At 43.9% G+C, this 21,655-nt stretch overlaps 1 protein-coding gene across 4 annotated transcripts in view; it reads left to right on the top strand.

Moving 5' to 3' along the window:
• The window catches only part of KIF20B (kinesin family member 20B), a 68,387-nt gene extending 55,598 nt beyond the window's left edge, over positions 1-12,789 (top strand). For 2 of the 4 annotated variants that reach the window (XM_058671157.1, XM_058671156.1), the window contains 7 exons: positions 843-1,022; positions 2,683-2,790; positions 6,201-6,398; positions 7,973-8,074; positions 8,425-8,575; positions 10,914-11,056; positions 12,626-12,786. In XM_058671157.1, the coding sequence (XP_058527140.1) occupies positions 843-1,022; positions 2,683-2,790; positions 6,201-6,398; positions 7,973-8,074; positions 8,425-8,575; positions 10,914-11,056; positions 12,626-12,703 (960 nt within the window). In that variant the 3' untranslated portion in view covers positions 12,704-12,786. Of the gene's footprint in view, positions 1-842; positions 1,023-2,682; positions 2,791-6,200; positions 6,399-7,972; positions 8,075-8,424; positions 8,576-10,913; positions 11,057-12,625 lie in introns of all 4 variants that reach the window. The other 2 variants (XM_058671158.1, XM_058671159.1) reach the window with 2 other exon arrangements.
• The last annotated feature ends 8,866 nt before the right edge of the window (positions 12,790-21,655 follow it).

Genomic DNA, 21,655 nt, shown 5'->3' with positions numbered 1-21,655 from the left:
CTTATTGTCATAATTAAGTTACATGATATATGAGAAATAGTTTTTCTTTTTGTAATTTTAGAACTTTTTTTGGGCCCAGTGCAACGGCTCGATGGCTAAATCCTCGCCTTGCTTGTGTTGGGGTCCACATAGGCAATGGTTCATTTCCCAGTTGTTCCACTTTCCATCCAGCTCCTCGTTTGTGGCCACAGAAAGCAGCAGAAGGTGGCCCAGAGCCTTGGGACCCTTTACCCATATGGGAAACCTGGAAGAGGTTCCTAGTTCTTGGCTTTGGGTGGTTTGAGCTCTGGCTTTTGTGTTCACTTGGGGAGTGAATCAGTGGACTGGTTCTAAGATTTTGGGCCATCCTCTGCTGTTTTCCCAGGCCACAAGTGGAGAGCTGGATGGGAAGTGGAGAAGCTGGGACAAACCGGTGTTTATGTGGGCCTCTAGAGGTCAGGGCTTCTTGGCTTCAGCCTGGATAATCTTTGGTCCGGTTGGTCGTTTTGGGAGTAAACCAACAGATGGAAGATCCTCCGATCTCTTCCTCTGTCACTTTGCCTTTCGAAATAAATGAATAAATCTTAAAAGAAAAATCTAGTTTGTTTATTGAAAGAAATTTCAAAGAATTTGCTTTATGGAATGAGGTGGGATAAGAATAAGTGTAGCATGTGGTTAGTTTATGTGATAGCTATGTATTTTGTTTTATAGGTAAACATTTTATCTGGACTAAACAAGTTAGTTTGTTAGGTATTATCTTCACAGTTCTAGTTGTGATAATATGTATAACAAATTTCTGAATATTTTTTGATTTGTTAGATTTGATGATTTATTTTAACATATTTTCTTTTTTTCCTCCTTAGGAAATACTTACAGCACAGCTGGAAGAGAAAAATATTAACCTTCAAAAATGGCGAGAAGAACGGGACCAGTTGGTTGCAGCTTTAGAAATACAGCTGAAAGCCTTGATCTCCAGCAACATAGAGAAAGACAGTGAAATTCAACGATTAAAAGTGATGACATCAGCGGTTTCTAAAACAACAGTCAGTAGACTCTTGTTCTTTTTTCTGTTTTTAGTGAACATAGAAAATGCCAAAATCATATAATGAACTTGCAGAGAAAAAAAAATTCTCAGTAGGCCAAGGAGTCATCACAGGTTGACTAGTTGTAATATTTTTCATCAATCGTGAGCTTTCACTTGTCAGTGACTTGGCACTATATGCAGTATTTTGTTGATGTATTTTGAGTAATTGGGAAATGAACAATTTGTGATCTCAGCCCTAGGGTGTCTTTAAAAGTTAGAAGTGTGACTCCACCCATCAGCTATCGGTGATGTTCAGATAGTTGAGTCTGCTCTTGACTTCGGTGTGCATAAGCACAGATTGTTGTGAAGGCAAACACAGCAACGGAGAGCATCAGGGGTCATGTAGCAGTTCCTCTGTAGCATTATGTTGGATTGAGAATCCTGAAGGAAGAGGACTGCTTTCTGCCACATCGCTTCTCAGTAAATCTAACCAGTTAAGCTGATGCCAGTTTGCCAGAATAAAAGATATGAGGGAAATTGTGTGTGTGTGTGTGTGTGTGTGTGTGTGTGTGTGTGTGTGTGTATGAGATATTGAAAGACTTAAAGATACTGAGAGGTAAGATTGCGTCTCCAGAAGGAGCAATATCATGTTATGTAAATAACAAATAGCAGAAAGGCAGAAAAGCTAGGTACCAGCTCTCGTCCAAACGGCTTGGCCAGCTTTAGGGGAAAACTGCCAATTAACATTTGTAACAGAATTAGGAAATTAATCCAGGCATTATGAAACAGTAATTTTTCACTAAAATAAGTACATACAAGTTGTTTTCTCATGAATAAGTCAGTAGAATCTATCTTATTTGGTAGTAATGCATAGCTGGCATTAGAGGTAAATTTAACTTGATTTTAACGACTGTGGTAAGAGTTACCTTGTAATTTGTCAACTGACAGAAAATATGGTGAAGACTGTCCTATGAGAAAGATTTACTTGTCATTATGGTCTTTTTCACTCTGCTGCTGTAGTTGAGTTCCCAAAAATCTTATAGGTTTCAAAATGGTATTATCAGAAGTAATTGTTAAAAATCAAATTCCAGGGCCCAGCACAGTAGCCTAGTGGCTAAAGTCCTCACCTTGCATGCACCAAGATCCCTTATGGATGCAGGTTCTATTCCTGTTGACCCCACTCCCCATCCAGCTCCCTGCTTCTGACCTGGGAAAGCAGTGAATTTATCTATATGTGTGTGTGTGTATATATATATATATATATATATATATATATATATTTAAAGATTTATTTATTTTTATTGGAAAGGCAGATTTACAGAGAATAGGAGAGATGGAGAGAAAGATCTTTCATCCACTGGTTTACTCCCCAAGTGGCCATAATGGCTGGAACTGGGCTGATCCGAAGCCAGGAACCAGGAATTTCTTTTGTGTCTCCCATACAGGTGTAGGGTCCCAAGGATTTGGGCTGTCCTCTGTTGCTTTCTCAGGCTATAAGCAGGGAATTCGATGGGAAGTGGAGCAGCCGTGACATGAACATATGGGATCCTAGCGCTTGAAGGTGGAGGATTAGCCACTTGAGCTATTGCTCCAGGCTCAGGTTTGATATTCTTTATGTGAATTGTTTTTAATGTATTTTCAGATTAACAGTGGCTTGTTGCTTTAATATTTCTTTATAGGAGAATCAAACCGTGGATACCCTACCCACAGATAGTTCAGCTGATCCTTGCGAAGTTGACACTGAACCTCAGTCAGCAGGTTTTAAAGTTTCTGGGACAGCAGCAGAGGTGAGTATCAGGTGGCACTGTCTGCTGTTTAGTTATTTACTCAGCATTAATGAATGCTTGCCAGCGTATTGGAGTTTATTGTTTGAGGTTGCTTACTGCACAGTTTCTAAGTTAGTTGTGCGAAGAGATTTTTGAGGAAAGGTAAAATTCTTTTGGGAAACTAGACCACCAAGCAAAGTTAATCTTGTCTGAGAAACAGATCTGTTAGTGTGAATAAATTTGATGATCAGTAATTGAAAATTCCACCAAAGATAAAAGTTTCTTCAATAAAACATTGTCTTTTATTATTATTATTATTTTTGTTTTTAGACTTATATTTATTTGAAAAGCAGTGTTATGGGAGGAGAGAAAGAAGCAGAGAGAGATCTTCCATCCTCTGACCATTGCCCAAATGGCTACAGTGGCCAGTGCTGGGCCAGTCCGAAGCCCAGAGCCAGGAGCTCTGTTTGGGTCTCCTGCAGACACCCAAGCACTGGCCCATCCACTGCTTTCCCAGCTGCATACCAGGGAGCTGGATTGGGAGAGGAGTAGCTGGGACTTGAACTGGTGCCTATGGGGGATGCTGCCTCCACTGGCATCAACTGTACCTGCTTGCCGCAGCAGCATCTTGTAAAACACTGATATACTGTGTCTTGAAGTTGTATGTTATAACTCTATCATCAACCTTCAGTAACTCACTGAGAATTCCCTTGATTTATGTTCAATTTAGAGTTCTGTGAATAACCTTGAAGTGTATAGAGGTTCTCATTAAATACGAATTAGCTCTGTGTTACTAAAAGATTTTAAGGTAAAATCACTTTAATAATTATTCACCATGTTTATTGGGAGCACTCCCTGTTTGGAAATGAGGATGTACAGTCATCAAGGAATAAGAAATCTAATAAGACAGATGTGTCAATGGCAAACTGGATCATAAAAACGAAAAGAGGCTGAGTGAGGGAGGGAGAAGGGAAGAGAAGGATATTTGCATATGCCAAGATAACATGAGCCATTCCTTTTTTCTGGCCTTTCCTTGATTGTTCTTGTGGAAAATCTCAATATGAATCTGTAAATTTTTTTAATCTGTGAACAAGGTTTGATTCTCATTTGCATGAAGTCATACATCATAAAATTTTTTTTAACCCTAAGTATATATTTTCCTAAAACTTTTTAATTTCAGTTTCCCATTAGTAATTCTAGAAGTTGCTGTATATTTCACAGTTTTGGAGAATCTTATAATGCTGCCTTCTGTTTTTACCTTCATAAACTCAGCATGCTGAACTTGGCTGAAAACGCAAAATGACTGCTCTTAGCATGTGACTTCTGTGGGCATGATCTCTCTGCGTACAGTGGCAGGATTCTAAGATGGAGCATTGGGCAGTGAGGGAGTGTCCTGAGCCTTAGCATTCCCAGAGAAAGGAAAGAGCCTGAGGACCATCAAATTATTTCTACTACATTCTATGAAAAGTTGCTAATACAGCCAAGACTCCTTCTCTAGGTGGTAACACTAACAATGAATAATGCAGCCGGCTTTGAATGTGCCTAACTGTAGTGCACGTTCAAAGTCCTGGACTGTTTTTTAGAGATTTCCAATTTGACAGGTTTGTGGTAGAGTCCAATAATCTTTTTAAAGAAATTCTCTAGGTAATTCTTAGACTGGTTTACCTTTGAGAAATGAGATCTGAGTTTCCCCCAGTTTTGACATATCATGTGCGAGCCTGGAGAGGGTGAGTGATAACTCCCATCCTTTCTCCTTGCTATAGGCTTGCACACTTTTTAATCTTTACCTGCCGGAGTCCAGCTCCAGCCGAGAGTTCGGAGCTCGAGAAGGGTGCGTGAGATAGGCGTAGAAAGAAGAAGAGAGAAAGAAAGGAGAGACGGACCACTAGGATTCCTTGATGATTGTGGACCTTGCGAGAAAGCTGTCCGCTTTATTTATACAGAAGCAGTACAAAGTTTTCTTTTAGGGGCATTTTGACATAGCTTCAGGGGGGCACAATTTACAACTTCTTGAGAAATGATTGAGGAAGGATCCCACATTCCTTGCTTATCTTGGTTTGCCAGTCTTCATCCGCTCTCCTCTGGTCTGGGCTCTAACCTTGGCGCCACCTGTGACAACCAGGCCCCTACCTTGAATTATGTATGGGTTAGTAAGTCCGGGGTCTTGGTGTATGGGGATTACGGGCCATTGGCACTAAAGGCCATTAGGTCAGCAAGCTCACACAGTTTGTTATCTGAACAAGTAAAGCAAGAGTTATAACGGTGGAAAGAATTGTAATTAGCAATGAGCCAAGTTTACTCCATTTAAGTTTCAATTCTGCAATGGACAAGTGAGTGTTTCCAAAGACAATTCTACAAATTGTTTCACCTCAAGACAGGGCATTATCCATTCCAACGTTGCAGCCAAGAATTTCTCAGTAGACAACACATCTTATTCAGTAATACGCTCTTACTACAATTCTTATTCTACAACTTATCCATCACTTAATGGGAGAAATACATCAAAAGAGAAAAAACAAAGATCTAAGACAAAAGGTTTTAAACATTAAGTTCCTCTACAACTGCAGGTTCTACAACCTCATAAGTGATCAAACAATAATCAAAAGTATATCTTTGTGATGTTAGTGAAATCAGCCTATATTTCCTCTAGTTAGAAATTATGAAAGCAGCTAAAGCAACTACAGTTTCTATGTTCTAAAGAGTTGCAAGGACAGGCTAACCCTTAAGGTCACAGTAACTATATTTTTTGCTTTAGCAGGATAGCCTTTAGGGTCCCAGTAACACGATAGCCTTTAGGGTCACAGTAACAAAATAACTTTTAGGGTCCCAGTAACAAGATAGCTTTTAGGGTCCCAGTAGCTATATTTTTTGTCATGGCAGCTTTAACCCATACTCCCATCATTTCCATTAGTTTGTAAAATTCTTATCAAGCCATTTCCCAGAAAGCATGCTAAATGTCCGGGCCAGATTTTATGGCAATGGGTAGGTACACAATAAGGTGTCTGGAAACAGCTTGGGCTTGATTGTACTCCTGTGTGCAGTTAAAGGCTCACTCACCAAGACATTATCAGTAACATTAACTCTCAAGCTGATATTATTTGCCAAAGCCATCTCACAGGGGCAAACAATGCCTCAATAGATTACAGGATTCTTAGTGGGGTGCTTGAGTGTCCATGCAAAAGGGTGGTGAGACTGCATCAAGGTGGTCAGAGAGAAATCCGCCGGGCCCTGCCAAACAGCTGGAAGCTCCCTGGGCCCTGCCATGCAGGGAGCTGTTCTCTTCACACCTTTGTGTCATTCACACCTACTGCATGGACCCTGGCATTTACCGGTTTATTGCTAGGAATAGTTCTTTGAAAGGATTTATGTTTTTGTGGTTTGTAAATTCATATTCTACAGCTAATTTTTTTTCCCTTTTAATTATGTTTTAGGATGGATCGGTTGTTCTTGACTCTTGTGAAGTGTCGTCAGAAAATGATCAAAGCACTCGATTCCCAAAACCTGAGTTAGAGATTCAGTTCACACCTTTACATCCCAACAGAATGGCGGTGAAGCACCCTGGTTGTGCTACACCAGTGACAGTTAAGATTTCCAGGGCGCGGAAGAGGAAGAGTAATGAAATGGAGGAGGTAATAAATTGCTTATCTGATGAGTAAACTTAACAAGCAGTTCTTGTTGAGCTGAGTCGGACAATAGTTGAGCTTTGCTGCCCTATCTTCGAGTTGATAAGCCCTGCTCTTATAGACCAGCATTATCATTTATCGTCTTTTTTATTTTTCAAGATTTATTTATTTGAAATGGTTACACAGAGAGTAGGGAGAGACAGAGAGAGAGACTTTATCCACTGGTTTATTTCTTGAACAGCCACATTGTCAGAGCTGGACCAGGCTGGCGCTGGGAGCCTGGAGTTTGACTGGGATCTTGCACGTGGGCGCAGGGGCATAAGCACTTGAGCCATGCTGCCTTACCAGATGCATTAGTGAGAGCTGGACCCAAAATACAGCAGTCGGTACTCAAACCAGCACCCATGTGGGATGCTGGCATGGCAGGTGCTGGCTGTGCCACCTTGCTGGCCCCAGTTATGGCAGTTTTATACCCTTAAAGCATATCTCTCTCATTTAATCATACTGAGACAAAAAGCTATGAATATTAAAATTTATAGCATATGACTTGTTTCATTTAAATTGAAGGCCCAGTGATGATATAGTTTGTTGCAGAGCTGTTTTTGTAAATTGGTCCTATTCAAAAGGATTGATATAGAAATTAAAAAAAAAAAAAAGAATTGCTATGTTTGCTTGAGTAATAGTTTTTGTCAATAAACTAAAATTTTAGGTGTCTATTGTAGCAAGTTTTGGGAAATGCTTGTTCAATCAGCCACTGATTTTTGCTTTTCTATAGTTGCAGGCCAAGAACTACTTTGTCCTCAGTGTAGCTCTTTGGTTATAGGGCTGCCCCTCTGTGCTATGCTAGCCATGGAGATTTGACAAGTCATATAAGCTTAATACTGCTCAGTTTGCTCGTTTTCGAAATAATGGAAATATTTAAATAGGTTATCTTTTACTCTGCATATAAAAGAGTTTGCTTTATTGAGGTTATGTGAGAAAAAAACTGAGTAAGATGTCCTGCCCAGGTAGTGCAGAAGAAAGATTGTAGTATTTCCTGATTTGCACATGTGCCTGTACGTCTACCGGAGTTTTGAATTTTGTTTTTGATAATAAAGTGTAAATAAGAGATCCTGGACATAGATGCTTGAAGATTTGGGAACTTTAGGTGTATTGCTATGTAGTATTTGAAAGATGAATCTGAAATAAAACATCTTATGCCTTTTATACTTCTCAGGTACTTTATGGAATTTCACTATTTATAATGTATGTGAAAAATTCCCATCTTCTCACGGGACTGCTAAACATCAACACAGTTGACGCTTAGGCATGGCTACTTAGGGGGCAGGGGTGCTATGCTGCTCATTGTATGGGTAACCTTAGCCTCTGTCCAGTGGTGGCCAAGAACAGCTTGCTTTTCCAGGCAACTCAAAATATTTCTAGACATCCCTAGTGTCACCTGAGGTCAAAATCACCCTCAGTTACGAGCCACTACTGTAAGTGGCAGTACATGTGTAGTAGTGTATGGATTTTCTTTTCTGAGTCTAGAGAAGCAGCACTTTGTCAGGAAATTAACCCTTGGTCTCATTCATTATTCGTAGGACTTTGTGAAATGTGAAAATAAGAAGAATGCTACCCCCAGAAGTAATTTGGGCTTCCCTGTCTCAGAGCATAGAAATTCTTCCATCAAAAAAGAACAAAAGGTTTGTCTTTTCATTGTCAAGAACTGAGCTTTTCTGTAACTTTAACTAATGTATATATAAACCAGGAGATAAATAAAGATAGCAGATTCTGATCAGTACTTACCTAGAATTCCAGGTGTGTCTGGGCGTAACCCAGTTATCTTCCCCTCCTGGGGGGCTCCGTCTGCTTGGGACGGAACCTGAAGCATTTGATCAGTACAGGCACTGCTGATGTCATGTGCCCGGTGAGGCTCCGCTTGCCTCTCTACATGGAGTTCATGACCCATCTGTGGCCTCTCACTCACCTGCAGCCATCACTTGTTTCCTCTGGCATTCCTCCTCAACAGTAACAAAAACTGTTTGTTTATTAGGTTTCCATACGCCCATCATCTAAGAAAACGTACTCTTTACGGAGTCAGGCAGCCACAATAGAAGTAAACTTGACCACTAAGAAAAAAGAAGGAACATTGCAGAAATTTGGAGACTTCTTACAGCGTTCTCCAACAATTCTTCAGTCAAAAGGTTTGTAGCACATGGTGATCTTTCCATGAGATGCAGAGTGCACTCTGATATCTCATCAGCTTATCGCCTAACAGCTGTTTGGTGGATATCACACTTTAAACAGGCCTGGTCCTGCATTGTGTACAATGAGAAGAAGTAGTTGAAATGACGAAATCGCCAGGTGTTTGCTGACAGTGTAGGAGAAAGGCTTTTACCACATTTGGAGACCCAGTAAAGGACAGGGAGTGTGGATGCAGTTTGAGGCATCAGTAGGTGTCCTGCTTGTAGCGTGTGGAAAGCCCGTTGCGGGGGAGGGTGGAGGATGAGGTGATTTGGGGGTTAGACGAGTGGAGCACCAGGATGAACTGGACACCGGGGTGGGGAGAATGGGCAGGAAGGGGAAAGGGCCTAGCAGTGGGGGACCGGTAAACTCAGTGAAATAGATTGTGTGATTAATATTTGCTGTGAAAAACTATCCAGAGCTTCTCAAACGTCTTGCTTAGGTACCCTTTTACTTTGAGTAATCATTTTCATTGTATGATTATTTACAAAAATCACTGACCATTAGAACCTACGGTGAAAGGACCACGGAAAGATTTGCTTGTCAAAGTCTAAAGTTGCAATAATGTGTCGTCATTAGAAGGAATATGGTGTCGTCTGGAAACTGTTTTGAGCTATTCAGTGTCACTCTTTCTGGTGAAGATTGAAAACACCCTCATGTGTTCCTACGAGTTAGCTTCCTGTTCATCCACAGTTTGGGGTTCAGATTTGTGAGGCCTCTTTTGACTGTCTTTTTTTAATTAAAACAATTTTTGTGAGATAACAGATTGTCATGTTAAGTTATAGCCAGAGACTCAGTGCCCCACTAAATGGTTGAACAAACAGCAAAATGATCGTAGTTCAACAGGACCACAGGCAAGGGGATAACCATGAACTTTTAGATACAGAGTGTCAAAACTATCATAGTATGCCTGATAGATTCAATATAGTTTGACAAAATATACTGTATTTGCAGCAAACCCTTCTCTTTTTTCCCTAAGGATTTGTTTTACTTTTATTTGAAAGGCAGAGTTACAGCAAGAGGAAGAGACAGATCTGCCCTGCTGATTCATTCCCGAGAGGGCCACAGTGGCAGTAGCTGAGCTTCCAGGTCTCCCGTGTGGGTGCAGGGGCCTAACGACCGGAGCCCTCCCACTGCTCTCCCGGGCAGAGAGCTGGATTGAAAGTGGAGCAACCAGGACAACCCATATAGGGTGCTGGCACTTGCAGGTAGAGGCACTTGCAGGTAGAGGATTAGGCAATTGAGCCATCACACCCCGTTCCCAATGTTCACTGGACATCTTCACACATGAATACCGAAGTACATCTACTACCTTACTATTTTAAATTGTGCATAGTTGGCTGGTTATGAGTTTACCGTTGCAGAACCTCTTTCAAATGACAAAGGAATTAAAGATGATTGTGTTACAAATTATTATGTTGTTTCAAGATGATGACACATTAGATAAATTGTATTTTGTTGGGCCAGGTTTGTACATGAGGTTAATCTGCCCCTGCAGTGCTTCCAGGCCATGTGTATTCTGGTTCATGTCCTAACTACTCCAGCTTCAATCCAGCTCCCAGCTGATGGCCTGCATAAAGCAGTGGGCCCCAGGGTGTGGACTGCTGCCGGACACATGGGAGACTGGATCAAGCTGCTGACTCCTGGCTTTGGCCTGGCCCAGCCCTGGTCACTGCAACAATTTGAGGAGTGAACCACCAGATGGAAGATCTGTCTCTCCCTGTGTTTGTAACCCTTTCAAATAAATAGACAAATCTTTAAATTTGTATATATATTTATCGTTTATCTTTTTGTTTCTTTTGCTATTGTTCAATGTATTTTTTAGGCATTTGATTTTTCCTGTTTGTGAATTTTCTGTTTATGTCCTAATACCAGTTCATATTATAGTGTTTTATATATATATATATATTAATCACATGGCATTATGTGATGCCATTTCATAGGCTCTGGGATTCCCCAACCCCTCCCCATACTCTCCCCCCTGGTGGATTCCTCCACCTTGTTGCAGTATTATAGTTCAAATTTGGTCAAGATTCTTTCATTTCAAGCATATACTCGGCATAGAGTCCAGCATCTTATTGTCCAGATACATTCAATGGTTTCTTGAGGAGACTATCTCTGGTCTGAAGGCAGGGCTGGCCAAATATCATCCCAATCAATTAAAGGCCACAACATAACGTCAACAACAATTTTATAGTGTTTTTCTTTAAATTTAAATCTGTTGTTTCTTTATTAAGGACTTCAAGCTTTGCAATAACAAAATAATTTATTTCAGAAATTAATATTTTTGTTTTATAGCGAAGAAGATAATTGAAACAATGAGCTCTTCAAAGCTCTCAAATGTAGAGGCAAGTAAGGAAAATGTGTCTCGCCCCAAGCGAGCCAAACGGAAATTATACACTAATGAAATTTCATCGCCTGTTGATATATCTGGCCAAGTGGTAAGCTAGCATTTCACTTTTCATCAGTATAAACTTCCTGTTTTTTTGTTTTGTTTTGTTTTCTCAAGGATTCCTAATGTTAGTGGTACTAATGATTTGAATTTCTACTGTTCAGACTAGATTTCTTAAGACAGCCAAAGCTTAAGATACACCTTTGGCGTGTTACATTTATCATAATGAAACACAGACACCTCCTCAATGCAAACAAGTGTCAGGCTTTTTGTATTTGACAGTTTATCATAGGAATATATTTTCATTAATAAAGTTGTTGCTATTTTGTAATTTTTTTTGCATCTACCATTAATTTTTTTTATCTTTGTCATGAACCTTGTACAAATCTGGGCCTGGTAAGAACATGTAGCTGACATGTAGCTGTGCCTGGTAAGAACATGTAGCTGACATGTAGCTGTGCCTGGTAAGAACATGTAGCTGACATGTAGCTGTGCCTGGTAAGAACATGTAGCTGACATGTAGCTGTGCCTGGTAAGAACATGTAGCTGACATGTAGCTGTGCCCTGGTAAGAACATGCAGCTGACATGTAGCTGTGCCCTGGTAAGAACATGTAGCTGACATGTAGCTGTGCCTGGTAAGAACATGTAGCTGACATGTAGCTGTGCCTGGTAAGAACATGTAGCTGACATGTAGCTGACATGTAGCTGTGCCCTGGTAAGAACATGTAGCTGACATGTAGCTGACATGTAGCTGTGCCCTGGTAAGAACATGTAGCTGACATGTAGCTGACATGTAGCTGTGCCTGGTAAGAACATGTAGCTGACATGTAGCTGTGCCTCCCACCCCTCCTGAGAGGCCTCCAGGTTCTGTTCGGGAGATGGTTGTCGCCCTGCTTGTACGGCTCCTCTTCACTCAGGACATTCTGTCATTAGAAGGAATGTTCGAATTTTTCTGTAATTGTTTTGTTTGCTTAGTGGATGAAAGTAAAGGCAGAGAAGTAATGAAAGGATAAAAAATATTCAAAAGGAAGTTGTCCAGAAAAGCCAGGAGAGACTTTCTGTTTGTTTTTTTGTTTTTTGTTTGTTTGTTTGTTTGTTTGCTTGTTTTTGCAGCAGGAACTGCCAGATGTTAGATTGATGCTTGAAGGCAAAGAGTTAGAGTCAATTAGGACATGCAGTTGGGACTGTCCTGTTAGTACCATCTCTGCAATTAGTATGTGATTTCATTTCTTGGCTGAGAGTTATTTCTTAATGGCAGAATACTGTACTTTGTAAGTTATATACTCATTGCCACGGTGTAAGATCCATTTCTTAAAAATTATTTGAGGCAATTGCCTCCAACTTTCTGGTAATTGTTTCAAACTATCCATGTCTGGAATTTAATACAGATTGTAGGTTATTTTTTAATTCTAGAATTGTGCAGTGTCTAGATATTTTGCTAAATTGATTGCTTTTTTAGGCGTGCATTTTTATAGCAAATGGTTTGCCTCTGGTGTCCAAGGACAAAACAATGCTTGTTATGTTACTAATTAAGAGAATGGGCTTATCATCTAATTCAAACTAGCTTTTTTTGTTTTTCACTTACACTTGCTGAGACTGTGAAATTACTGATTTCAGATTTTAATGGACCAAGGATTGAAGGAGAGTGACCACCAGATTCTAAAGCGAAGACTTCGAGCAAAAATGGCCAAATGAATGGTTCATGGAGAACATTATAATGTAATTTTATGTATATAATCATTGTAATGTTCATCCCTACTTTATAAAGATAACTCTGTATATTATGATTCATTAAATACCTCTGTATGGAGATTACTGTTTTATATATAGTGTTATTTTAATGCAATAAAGAAAGTAAGTTAACAATTTGTCTATTTTTTAAGCCTTTTCAAAACAGTTTCTTGGGCCTGGTGCTGTGTCTCAGTAGCTAAATCCTCATTTTGCACGTGCTGGGATCCCATATGGCTGCCAGTTTGTGCCCCGCTTGCTCCACTTCCCGTCCAGCTCCCTGCTTGTGGCCTGGGAAAGCTGTTGAGGACGGCCCAAAGCTTTGGGACCCTGTACCCATGTGGGAGACCCGAAGAAACTCCTGGTTCCTGGCTTCGAATTGGTGCAGCTCTGGCCATTGTGGTCACTTAGGGAGTGAAACTAGTGGACCAAAGTTCTCTGTTCTGCCTTTCCAATAAAAATTTAAAAATCTTAAAAAAAAATAATAACAAAAACCCGTTTCTTTCCAAGTAGCCTATATTTCCACTTTGGAGCAGTGAAGATCCTAAAAAAGATGCTGTCATTCTCATTTGTTTTTCTACACTTGGTGTCATAGGCTGATTATTCAGTTTCTCATAATTAATAGTGTCTGTTAGACTGTACAACTGACTTAAATAAGCAAAAAGATTTTTTTGAAGGGCGGAGTTAGGGAGAGAGGGGAGGGCAGTGGAGACCTTTCCTCTCCTGTCACCCCCCAGTGACCGCTGTAGCTGGGGCTGGGAGCTGGGGCTGGGCCTCCCGCCTGGCTAGCACCACCTGCTTCATACTTGGGCTCAGCAAGGAGTGTGTTAGAACTGGTACCCATGTCGGATGCCTCCCTCGAAGGTAGCTGCTTAATCTGTTACGCCACACTCCTGTCCTCTGTACAACTGATCTTTACCTATTTGGTTTATAATTAGAATTAAGGGAATAAGCGTGTGTAGATCTTTCGTTTGCCAAAACCATGTATGCAAATTATTTCCTTCTTGTGCTAGAAACTCATGTGAGCTGACTTGAATCCCTGCTGTCCCACTTCGGACCTAGCGGCCTACAAATTCACACGGAAGGCAGTGGAAGAGGGCCTGAATACTTGGGCCACTGCCACCCTGTGGGAAGGCAGGATGATCCTCAGATCCTGGCTTTGGCAAGGCTCAGCCCTGATTAATGTAACCGATTGGGAGTGAGCCATCACATGGAGGGTCTCTGCATCTCCCTCTCACTTGGTAACTGCCTTTCAAGTAAGTATATCATTCAGAAGTTAAACATGATATTCAGACCAGAAAAGATGGAAAAACGAAACGAAAACAGAGCCGTCATGTCCTTTGTGTAATTGGAGATCCCAAATGATAAAAGGAAAAATAGAGCAGGAAGAAAAAAAAAATATTTGAAGAAATAGTGATCCAAAATTTTCTTTTTTTTTTTTTTTTTTAATTTATTCATTTTATTACAGCCAGATATACAGAGAGGAGGAGAGACAGAGAGGAAGATCTTCCGTCCGATGATTCACTCCCCAAGTGAGCCGCAACGGGCCGATGCGCGCCGATCCGATGCCGGGAACCTGGAACCTCTTCCGGGTCTCCCATGCGGGTGCAGTGTCCCAATGCATTGGGCCATCCTCAACTGCCTTCCCAGGCCACAAGCAGGGAGCTGGATGGGAAGTGGAGCTGCCGGGATTAGAACCGGCGCCCATATGGGATCCCGGGGCTTTCAAGGCGAGGACCTTAGCCGCTAGGCCACGCCGCCGGGCCCGATCCAAAATTTTCCAACCTCTGAGGAAATAGTGGATCTAGAAGCTTGGCAGTTGTCAGGATAGATCCAGATAAAACTACAACTGAAAACACGACTGTGAAATTGGTCAAAAAACAAAGGAAATTTGAGAGCAGATTACGTTATTTACAACCTACCAGCTAGACTGATATACTTGCAATATGTTTATTGGATGAAGGACTTGATATAGACATGTCAACAGCAGGCACATATTCTTACAAAGAATGTCATAAGTTGTTAGAATTTCCTTTTGGGGGAAAATATAGGTTTACTTAAGCTGGATGGTGCAGGTCCGTCTCGACGTGGCCTCTTGGCGCAATCAGGCAGAGGCAAAGAAAGGACGTCAAGCGGCTGCAGGTGCAATGCTGCACGCTGCCTTTTCCGGTTTAGTTTAGTAAACACATAAACCAGTAACAGTCGCTGGATGTAACTTGATCTCACCGCTAGATGTGTTTATAGCATCCGCCGCAGGCGTACGAGTAATGCGTCACACCGCAACATTGCAGAAGCGGAAGCCACTAGGCAATAGGAATTTTCAACTCTATCATCTTGTGGGATCACCACTGAATCTATCAGTTTTTAACCAAATTGCTGTTATGCACCATTTATGTGTGTAAGCACATATAAGAAACTTAAAACTGGGCTGAGAACGCAGCTCCATGGAAATCAGAGAGGACTTGAACAGATGTTTCGTGAAAGCGACAGGCAGTGGTGAAGGCCCACGTGGAAAACAGTGAGCTGAGTCACACATGGGGGCAAAGCTAATGGCAGGACGAGTGGCTGCCTCGAGACGGGCTTGGGCGATGGGATTGAAAGACGTGAAGAGACCAGAGGAGTAGGATTGTTCTATACTTACATTCTTTTGTACGTTCTACATGCAGTTATTAAGCAAATCATTCATTTGGGTGCATTTTATTATGTATTTTATATTGTTAACATACATAATGAATTACTATTTCATAGAGACCAGGATAGCTAAAGCTAGAAAAATTAGCAAAAGCAAGAGAAAATCTCGAACAGTGGCATACTTTGTTTTTTAAATGTTGCTATAAACTTAAGTTTATTCCATGTTTTCATTCTCCCTCTGCTGCTTCTCTTATTAAATTTCTGTACTTATTTGAAGGACTTATAGAGCTCTTCCCTGCTTTGCACCTCGGATGGCGACAGCCAGGTGTCAGGAGCATCCTCTGGGTCTCCCACATAGGTAGCAGTGTTCCAGACACCTGAGCCATCTTACACTGCTTTCACTACACCATTGAGAGGGAGCTGTGCTGAAAATAGGGCAGCAGGGTTCAGCGCCGTAGCCTAGCAGCTACAGTCACTGTCTCGCATGAACCGGGATCCCATAGGGTGGTTCTAATCGCAGCAGCCCTGCTTCCCATCCAGCTCCCTGCCAGTGGCCTGGGAAGGCAGTTGAGGACAGCCCAGGGCCTTGAGACCCTGCACCTGCATGGAAGACCCGGAAGAGGCTCCTGGCTTCAAACCGGCTCAGCTCTAGCCGTTGCGGCTGTTTGGGGAGTGAATCAACAGGTGGAAGATCTTCCTCTCTGTCTCTGCCTCTCTCTGTACATCTGACTTTACAATAAAAATAAGTCTTAAAAAAAAAAAAGAAGGCAAACAAAGAAAGCAGGGCAGCAGGGACACAAACCAGACGCACGTGGAAGGTTTACATTCTAGGCCCCAGTGTTAGCACTCTCTCCCAACAGTGACCCCTCCCTCCAGTCTTGATCATAACAGATCATCTGATCCAACACCATGGCTCAATAGGCTAAGACTCTGCCTGTGGTACCAGCTTTCTATATGGGCACCTGTTCATTTGAGTCCCGGTGCTCCACTTCCTATCCAGCTCCCTGCTTGTGGCCTGGGAAAGCAGTCCCAGGACCCTGCACCCGCATGGGAGACCAGGAGGAGGCTCCTGGCTCCAGATCAGCTAAATTCTGGCTGCTGCCATTTGGGGAGTGAACCAGCAGACTCAGGACCTCCTTGTGTTTCTCCTTTCAAACAAAAATTTTAAAAAATCTTTCAAAAATGTTTTTAAAAACATATTTTCAGGACTGTTTAGAAGAAACTTTAAAAAAATGTATTTATTTTTATTGGAAAGGCAGATATACAAAGAGGAGAGACAGAGATCCTCCAGCCGCTGGATCACTTCCCAAGTAGTTGCAATGGCCAGAGCTGAGCTGGGTCTCCCACGCAGGTGCAGGGTTCCAAGGCTTTGGGCCGTCCTCGACTGCTTTCCCAGGCCACAAGCAGGGAGCTGGATGGGAAGTTGGGCTGCTGGGATACAGAGCAGTGCCCATATGAGATCCTTGAGCATGCAAGGCAAGGATTTAGCCACTAGGCTATTGCACTGGGCCCTTGGAGAAACTTTCATAATTGAAAGAAACATCTAAAGGAAAATGATAGGGGCTGGCGCAATGGCTCAACCTGCTAATCTTCCACTTCCAAGCCCCGGCAGTCCACGTGGGCGCCAGTTCATGTCCCAGCTGCAGTGCTTCCCATCCAACTCCCTGAATGTTTCCTGGGAAAGTTGTGGAGGAGTTACAAGTGTTTAGGACCCTCCAGCATGCGGGAGGAAGAAGCTCCTGGTTTCTGGCTTCAGATTGGTTCAGCTGTGGCTGTTGTGGCCATTTGGGAAATGAACCAGTGGATGGAAATTTATTCTGTGTCTCCTTTGGGTAAGTCTGCCTTTCCAATGAAAATAATTCATTAAAAAAAAAAAAGGAACATGGTAACTATTATCTTGATTTTCAATAGCATAGGATGAAAAATGTTATATATTCATTGACCTTATGCCAAGTCGCGTGTGTGATATTTATCTGAGCTGTATGTGGTTGTATTTCTCACTTTTATTGCTATATTCCATTACATATTCTCATTTAGGTTTCCAGTTTGGGACTATTTACAATTCAGAGAACTACTGCTGACAGTGCAATCCCAAGGTCGTCCACCAGGTGGAGCCAAAGCCCTTCTCAGTGCAAGAGGCTCAGGAAAAATGACGTTTGTATCTGCACTATTTCCAATTTATGTAATGTAGCAAGCAGGACAGAATTGTGGGGAAACGTGTAAAGTTATCTTTTGTACTGTTGCTTGCCAACCAAAGAAATTCTGCCACTACTCGGAAAATTCCAGGAATGAATTTTAAAAATAACATGTGGCTGAAAATATGCCATTCACCCAATTACCTGAAATATTCTCAACTTTTTCTTGAGTCATTTTTGATAAGATAGACCCTATTTAAGAAGAGGGTAAGGATTTTCATATATTACAGAGTAGAATATTTTAAAAGAAGGTCACTTCAAGTATTTGTGCAGATAGAAATCACCAGCACATGAAAATGAAGACACATTGCTCACAGGCCTGATTAAAAAAGAAATGTCCAGATGGAATTGTGTGGTTTAGATTTACTCTTATTTGACACTGAAGTCTGAAGAACTTGATCGGCAGTTTCCATTTTTCCATTTTTCTTTCTACCTCTGTCTCCCCTCCAGGGCAGGGGCTGTTGGGGAAAGTTGCTGGGGTTGGGGTTGACAAGGCCTTAGTACAGAAGTTCTCTCTCCCACTCTCTCCCCCCACCCCTTTTGCCTCCATCTTCTGGGGGCTCTGAAAGTTGGAGGTGAAGCAGCTGTCACCGCCCACTGGATGCCCCATGAGGACACAAGCCTTCCGCCTGGGGGCCTCAGGACGCCCAGCGGGAGGAGCCGCACCTGCTGGGTGGGCAAAGCCATGCATGCCAGCTGGCCCTGCCCACCTGTGTGACCAGGGTGGGGCAGGAGGCCCCTGTTTGCCGATTCCTCCTCCTCCAGGGGTGAGGTGTGGACTGGAGCCAACTGCTGTCTGTAGCCATGCAGCTTAATCGCTATGTCCTCTTGCTTACACGGCCCGGGGGGGGGGGGTTCCCACGCAGGGAGGGCTTTGGAAGTTCACGTTCCTCCCCGTGGTGTCTAAAACTTGCATTAGGGCCCGGCGGCGTGGCCTAGCGGCTAAAGTCCTCATATTGAACGCCCCGGGATCCCATATGGGCGCCAGTTCTAATCCCGGCAGCTCCACTTCCCATCCAGCTCCCTGCTTGTGGCCTGGGAAAGCAGTCGAGGACGGCCCAAAGCCTTGGGACTGCACTCACGAGGGAGACCCGGAAGAGCTCCTGGCTCCTGGCTTCTGATTGGCGCAGCACCGGCTATTATGGTCACTTGGGTGAATCAGCTGAAGGAAGATCTTCCTGTCTCTCCCCTCTCTGTATACTGACTTTGCAATAAAATAAATAAATCTTTAAAAAAAATAAAAATTAATAAAACTTGCATTAGTGCCTCGCTGTGGACACCCGGCCATCTGCACTCCGGCCACGACCTGCCACTACACCGTCTGATGCCAGGGTAGGCACACCGCCAGAACTGGGCCACTGCCCTCCCCGAGCCTGCTATGACCTAGGGTTTATGGCGGGCACATGAAAGATCATGCCAGACAAGATGCATGAAGGAGTCTTTATTAACCAAGTTTGGCAATGGCAGGGCCCACTGGGAATTAGCAGATGAAGTCCTCCTGGCAATCCTGTCTGAATCGAAACCCTGAGAGGAACAGAATGGTCATTACGGTGACCGTGAAATCCACCTGTTAAACTGAAGACTACGTTGCAGCTTCTGCAGCAATATAAATTATCCCAAGAGATTTGCAGAGAACCAACTGGACAGGCCTACACAGCTGCACACGTTCACCTCCTGCTGGCTTCTCCGTCCACATTCCATTACTGCTAGGCCTCACCTCTCCTGGAACTCTTCAAAATACTCACCTTAGAAATACAAAGCATCCTAATACTCACAGTTTTAATTGAGTCACCGAGCAGTGAGCTGAGGGCGAGGAACGCAGACAGGGCCGCGTGCAGGGGCTGCGGGTCTGTGGGAAGCCAGAGAGCAAGCAGCCACTGCAGAGGCCAAGAGTTAACGGGTAAGAGTGATGGAAGCAGGTGGTCCACAGTGAGCCCCTCTCCGTCTTGCGCCTTTTGGGGGCTTTGAGGGGAGTGTTTACACAACACCACAATACTGCCCTTCCAGGTTCCAGGTGGCGGCCGTCACAGGTGGGCAGAAAGGACCAGGTAGGTGGGAGGGGTGTGGCTTCCAAGCAGGTGACCCTGAGCTAACCGCCTAAGACCACAACAGTTTTAGACCAAATGTTTCCCAGCTGGTTGTCTTTTACTTAAGAAGCATTTTAAGCACAGACACCAAAACTGCTTAAAAAGTTTATTCAGAGGGTGAGGTACAAACCAGCAGGACTAAGCATCGGAAAGAAAAGGGGTAAGGGAGAGACAGAGGTTGATACTTTTTGTTCTAAGATTTATTTATTTTTATTGCAAAGTCAGTATACAGAGAGGGGAGAGACAGGAAGATCTTCTTTCAGCTGATTCACCCAAGTGACCGCAATAGCCGGTGCTGCGCCAATCAGAAGCCAGGAGCCAGGAGCTCTTCCGGGTCTCCCTCGTGAGTGCAGTCCCAAGGCTTTGGGCCGTCCTCGACTGCTTTCCCAGGCCACAAGCAGGGAGCTGGATGGGAAGTGGAGCTGCCGGGATTAGAACTGGCGCCCATATGGGATCCCGGGGTGTTCAAGGCGAGGACTTTAGCCGCTAGGCCACCGCGTTGGGTCCCGATACTTTTTGTTCTTAAGGGAGAGAGATTGCTACATTTTGTTGTTAGAGTCGCCAACTGGAAGCAAGGGAGAACCGGGAAGAGGAGGAAGTGAAGAAAGTCCAGCTGGGGCCTGCCGGATGAGCCCCTCCTCGCCAGGGCGTTTATAGGGCTCGGTGGGGCGTGGCCGGAAGGACCCTACTCCGCCTCCCCGCAGGCCCAGGTCATGCTGGGTACGCACTGACGACATAGAGGTGGACGCAAAGCATTGCACAGGTGGGAAGTGTGGCCTCCAGACTCCCGAGCCTAAGCCGGCTGACCACACCAGCCTCGCGGGCCCGAGGGTCCGCCAGGTGGGTTGGGGCCTGGCTGGTGCTCCAGGGTGGGCGGCAGCCGGGAGAGGAGCCCCCGCAGGAGGGGAGGCGGTGGTCAGGGCACTCGGGGCTCGCCGGCCGGGCCCAGGCAGGGCTCCTGGGGGGAGGCTGGGCGCACCTCCCCACAGGCCCCGGTGCCAGGACCATGGGCTTGAAGGAGGGACGGAGTCCGAGGGGCTCACCCCAGCCTCAGCGGCTCGCCCTGCCGCTCCCGGTGCTTGCACAGTTTCAGTGAGGCCAGTGGCCTTTTGCAGTGATTTCCAGCTCACCCTGTCCACAATGGAGCTCACGCAAGCGTCTTTTCTTCCTGTGTATTTACTTTTATTTTTTGACAGTCAGGAAAGGGCTTTTAGAAAGTTTGTGGAAACAATGCAACGAGGAGATAATGTCTGTTTTCCATGGGTATTTTAAAGCGCAGGGCCTACCCGCTCACACTCTCCGCTGTAGCTGAGGACACAGGAATGGGCCAAGACGGACACGGGTCCCTGTCCCCGTGGTCTCTGTCTAGAGCGGACTGGCACCGAGCAGACACAGAACATTCTCGAACTTCGCTTTAGGATGGCGAAGGGGTGGCTGTGGGGTGCTTTCTCAGTATGCAGAGGGAAAGCACCTGACTCACTTGGCCCAGTGGTTACCTGACTGGGCACCCGTGCTACAAAACTAGGTATGATTTCTTCTTTTTTTTTTTTTCTCTTTCTCTTACTAGTTGTTTAAATGAGCACAACCACAGCTTGCCTGTTTGAGCTGCCAACTATTTCCAAAACTCACCTCTTCTTTCCTCGTTACTTAAAAACTCTCACTTATTTTAAACTCTTAGGAATGACTCTCTGCTCCCAGGAGGTTTACGCCTTTCTCAGTCCCTAACCCTTTCTGTGGCACCTGCAGACAGCTTTGTCCCAAAATCTACACCTGTGTTGCTTGCTTTGCCTAAAGCTTTTCTAGTACTGTCCTGTTTTGTGTTAAGCTAACTCCCAGTTTTAGCTTTGCTTTTTGCTTCTCCTTGTCAGCTGTACAAGAACACCAGCTTGGGGGGCGGTCCTTGAGCACTCTGAGGTGGTTTATGACTGAGCCCCGTGGACTCCCATCCTGTCTGCGTCCCTGCCAGAGTTCCTTTTGTCCCAGGGCCTCCCCTGTCCTCAGCATGA

Source organism: Ochotona princeps, chromosome 13 (assembly GCF_030435755.1).
Source record: "Ochotona princeps isolate mOchPri1 chromosome 13, mOchPri1.hap1, whole genome shotgun sequence".
Taxonomy (NCBI): Eukaryota; Metazoa; Chordata; class Mammalia; order Lagomorpha; family Ochotonidae; genus Ochotona; species Ochotona princeps.
This window is presented reverse-complemented; position numbering and strand designations above follow the sequence as displayed.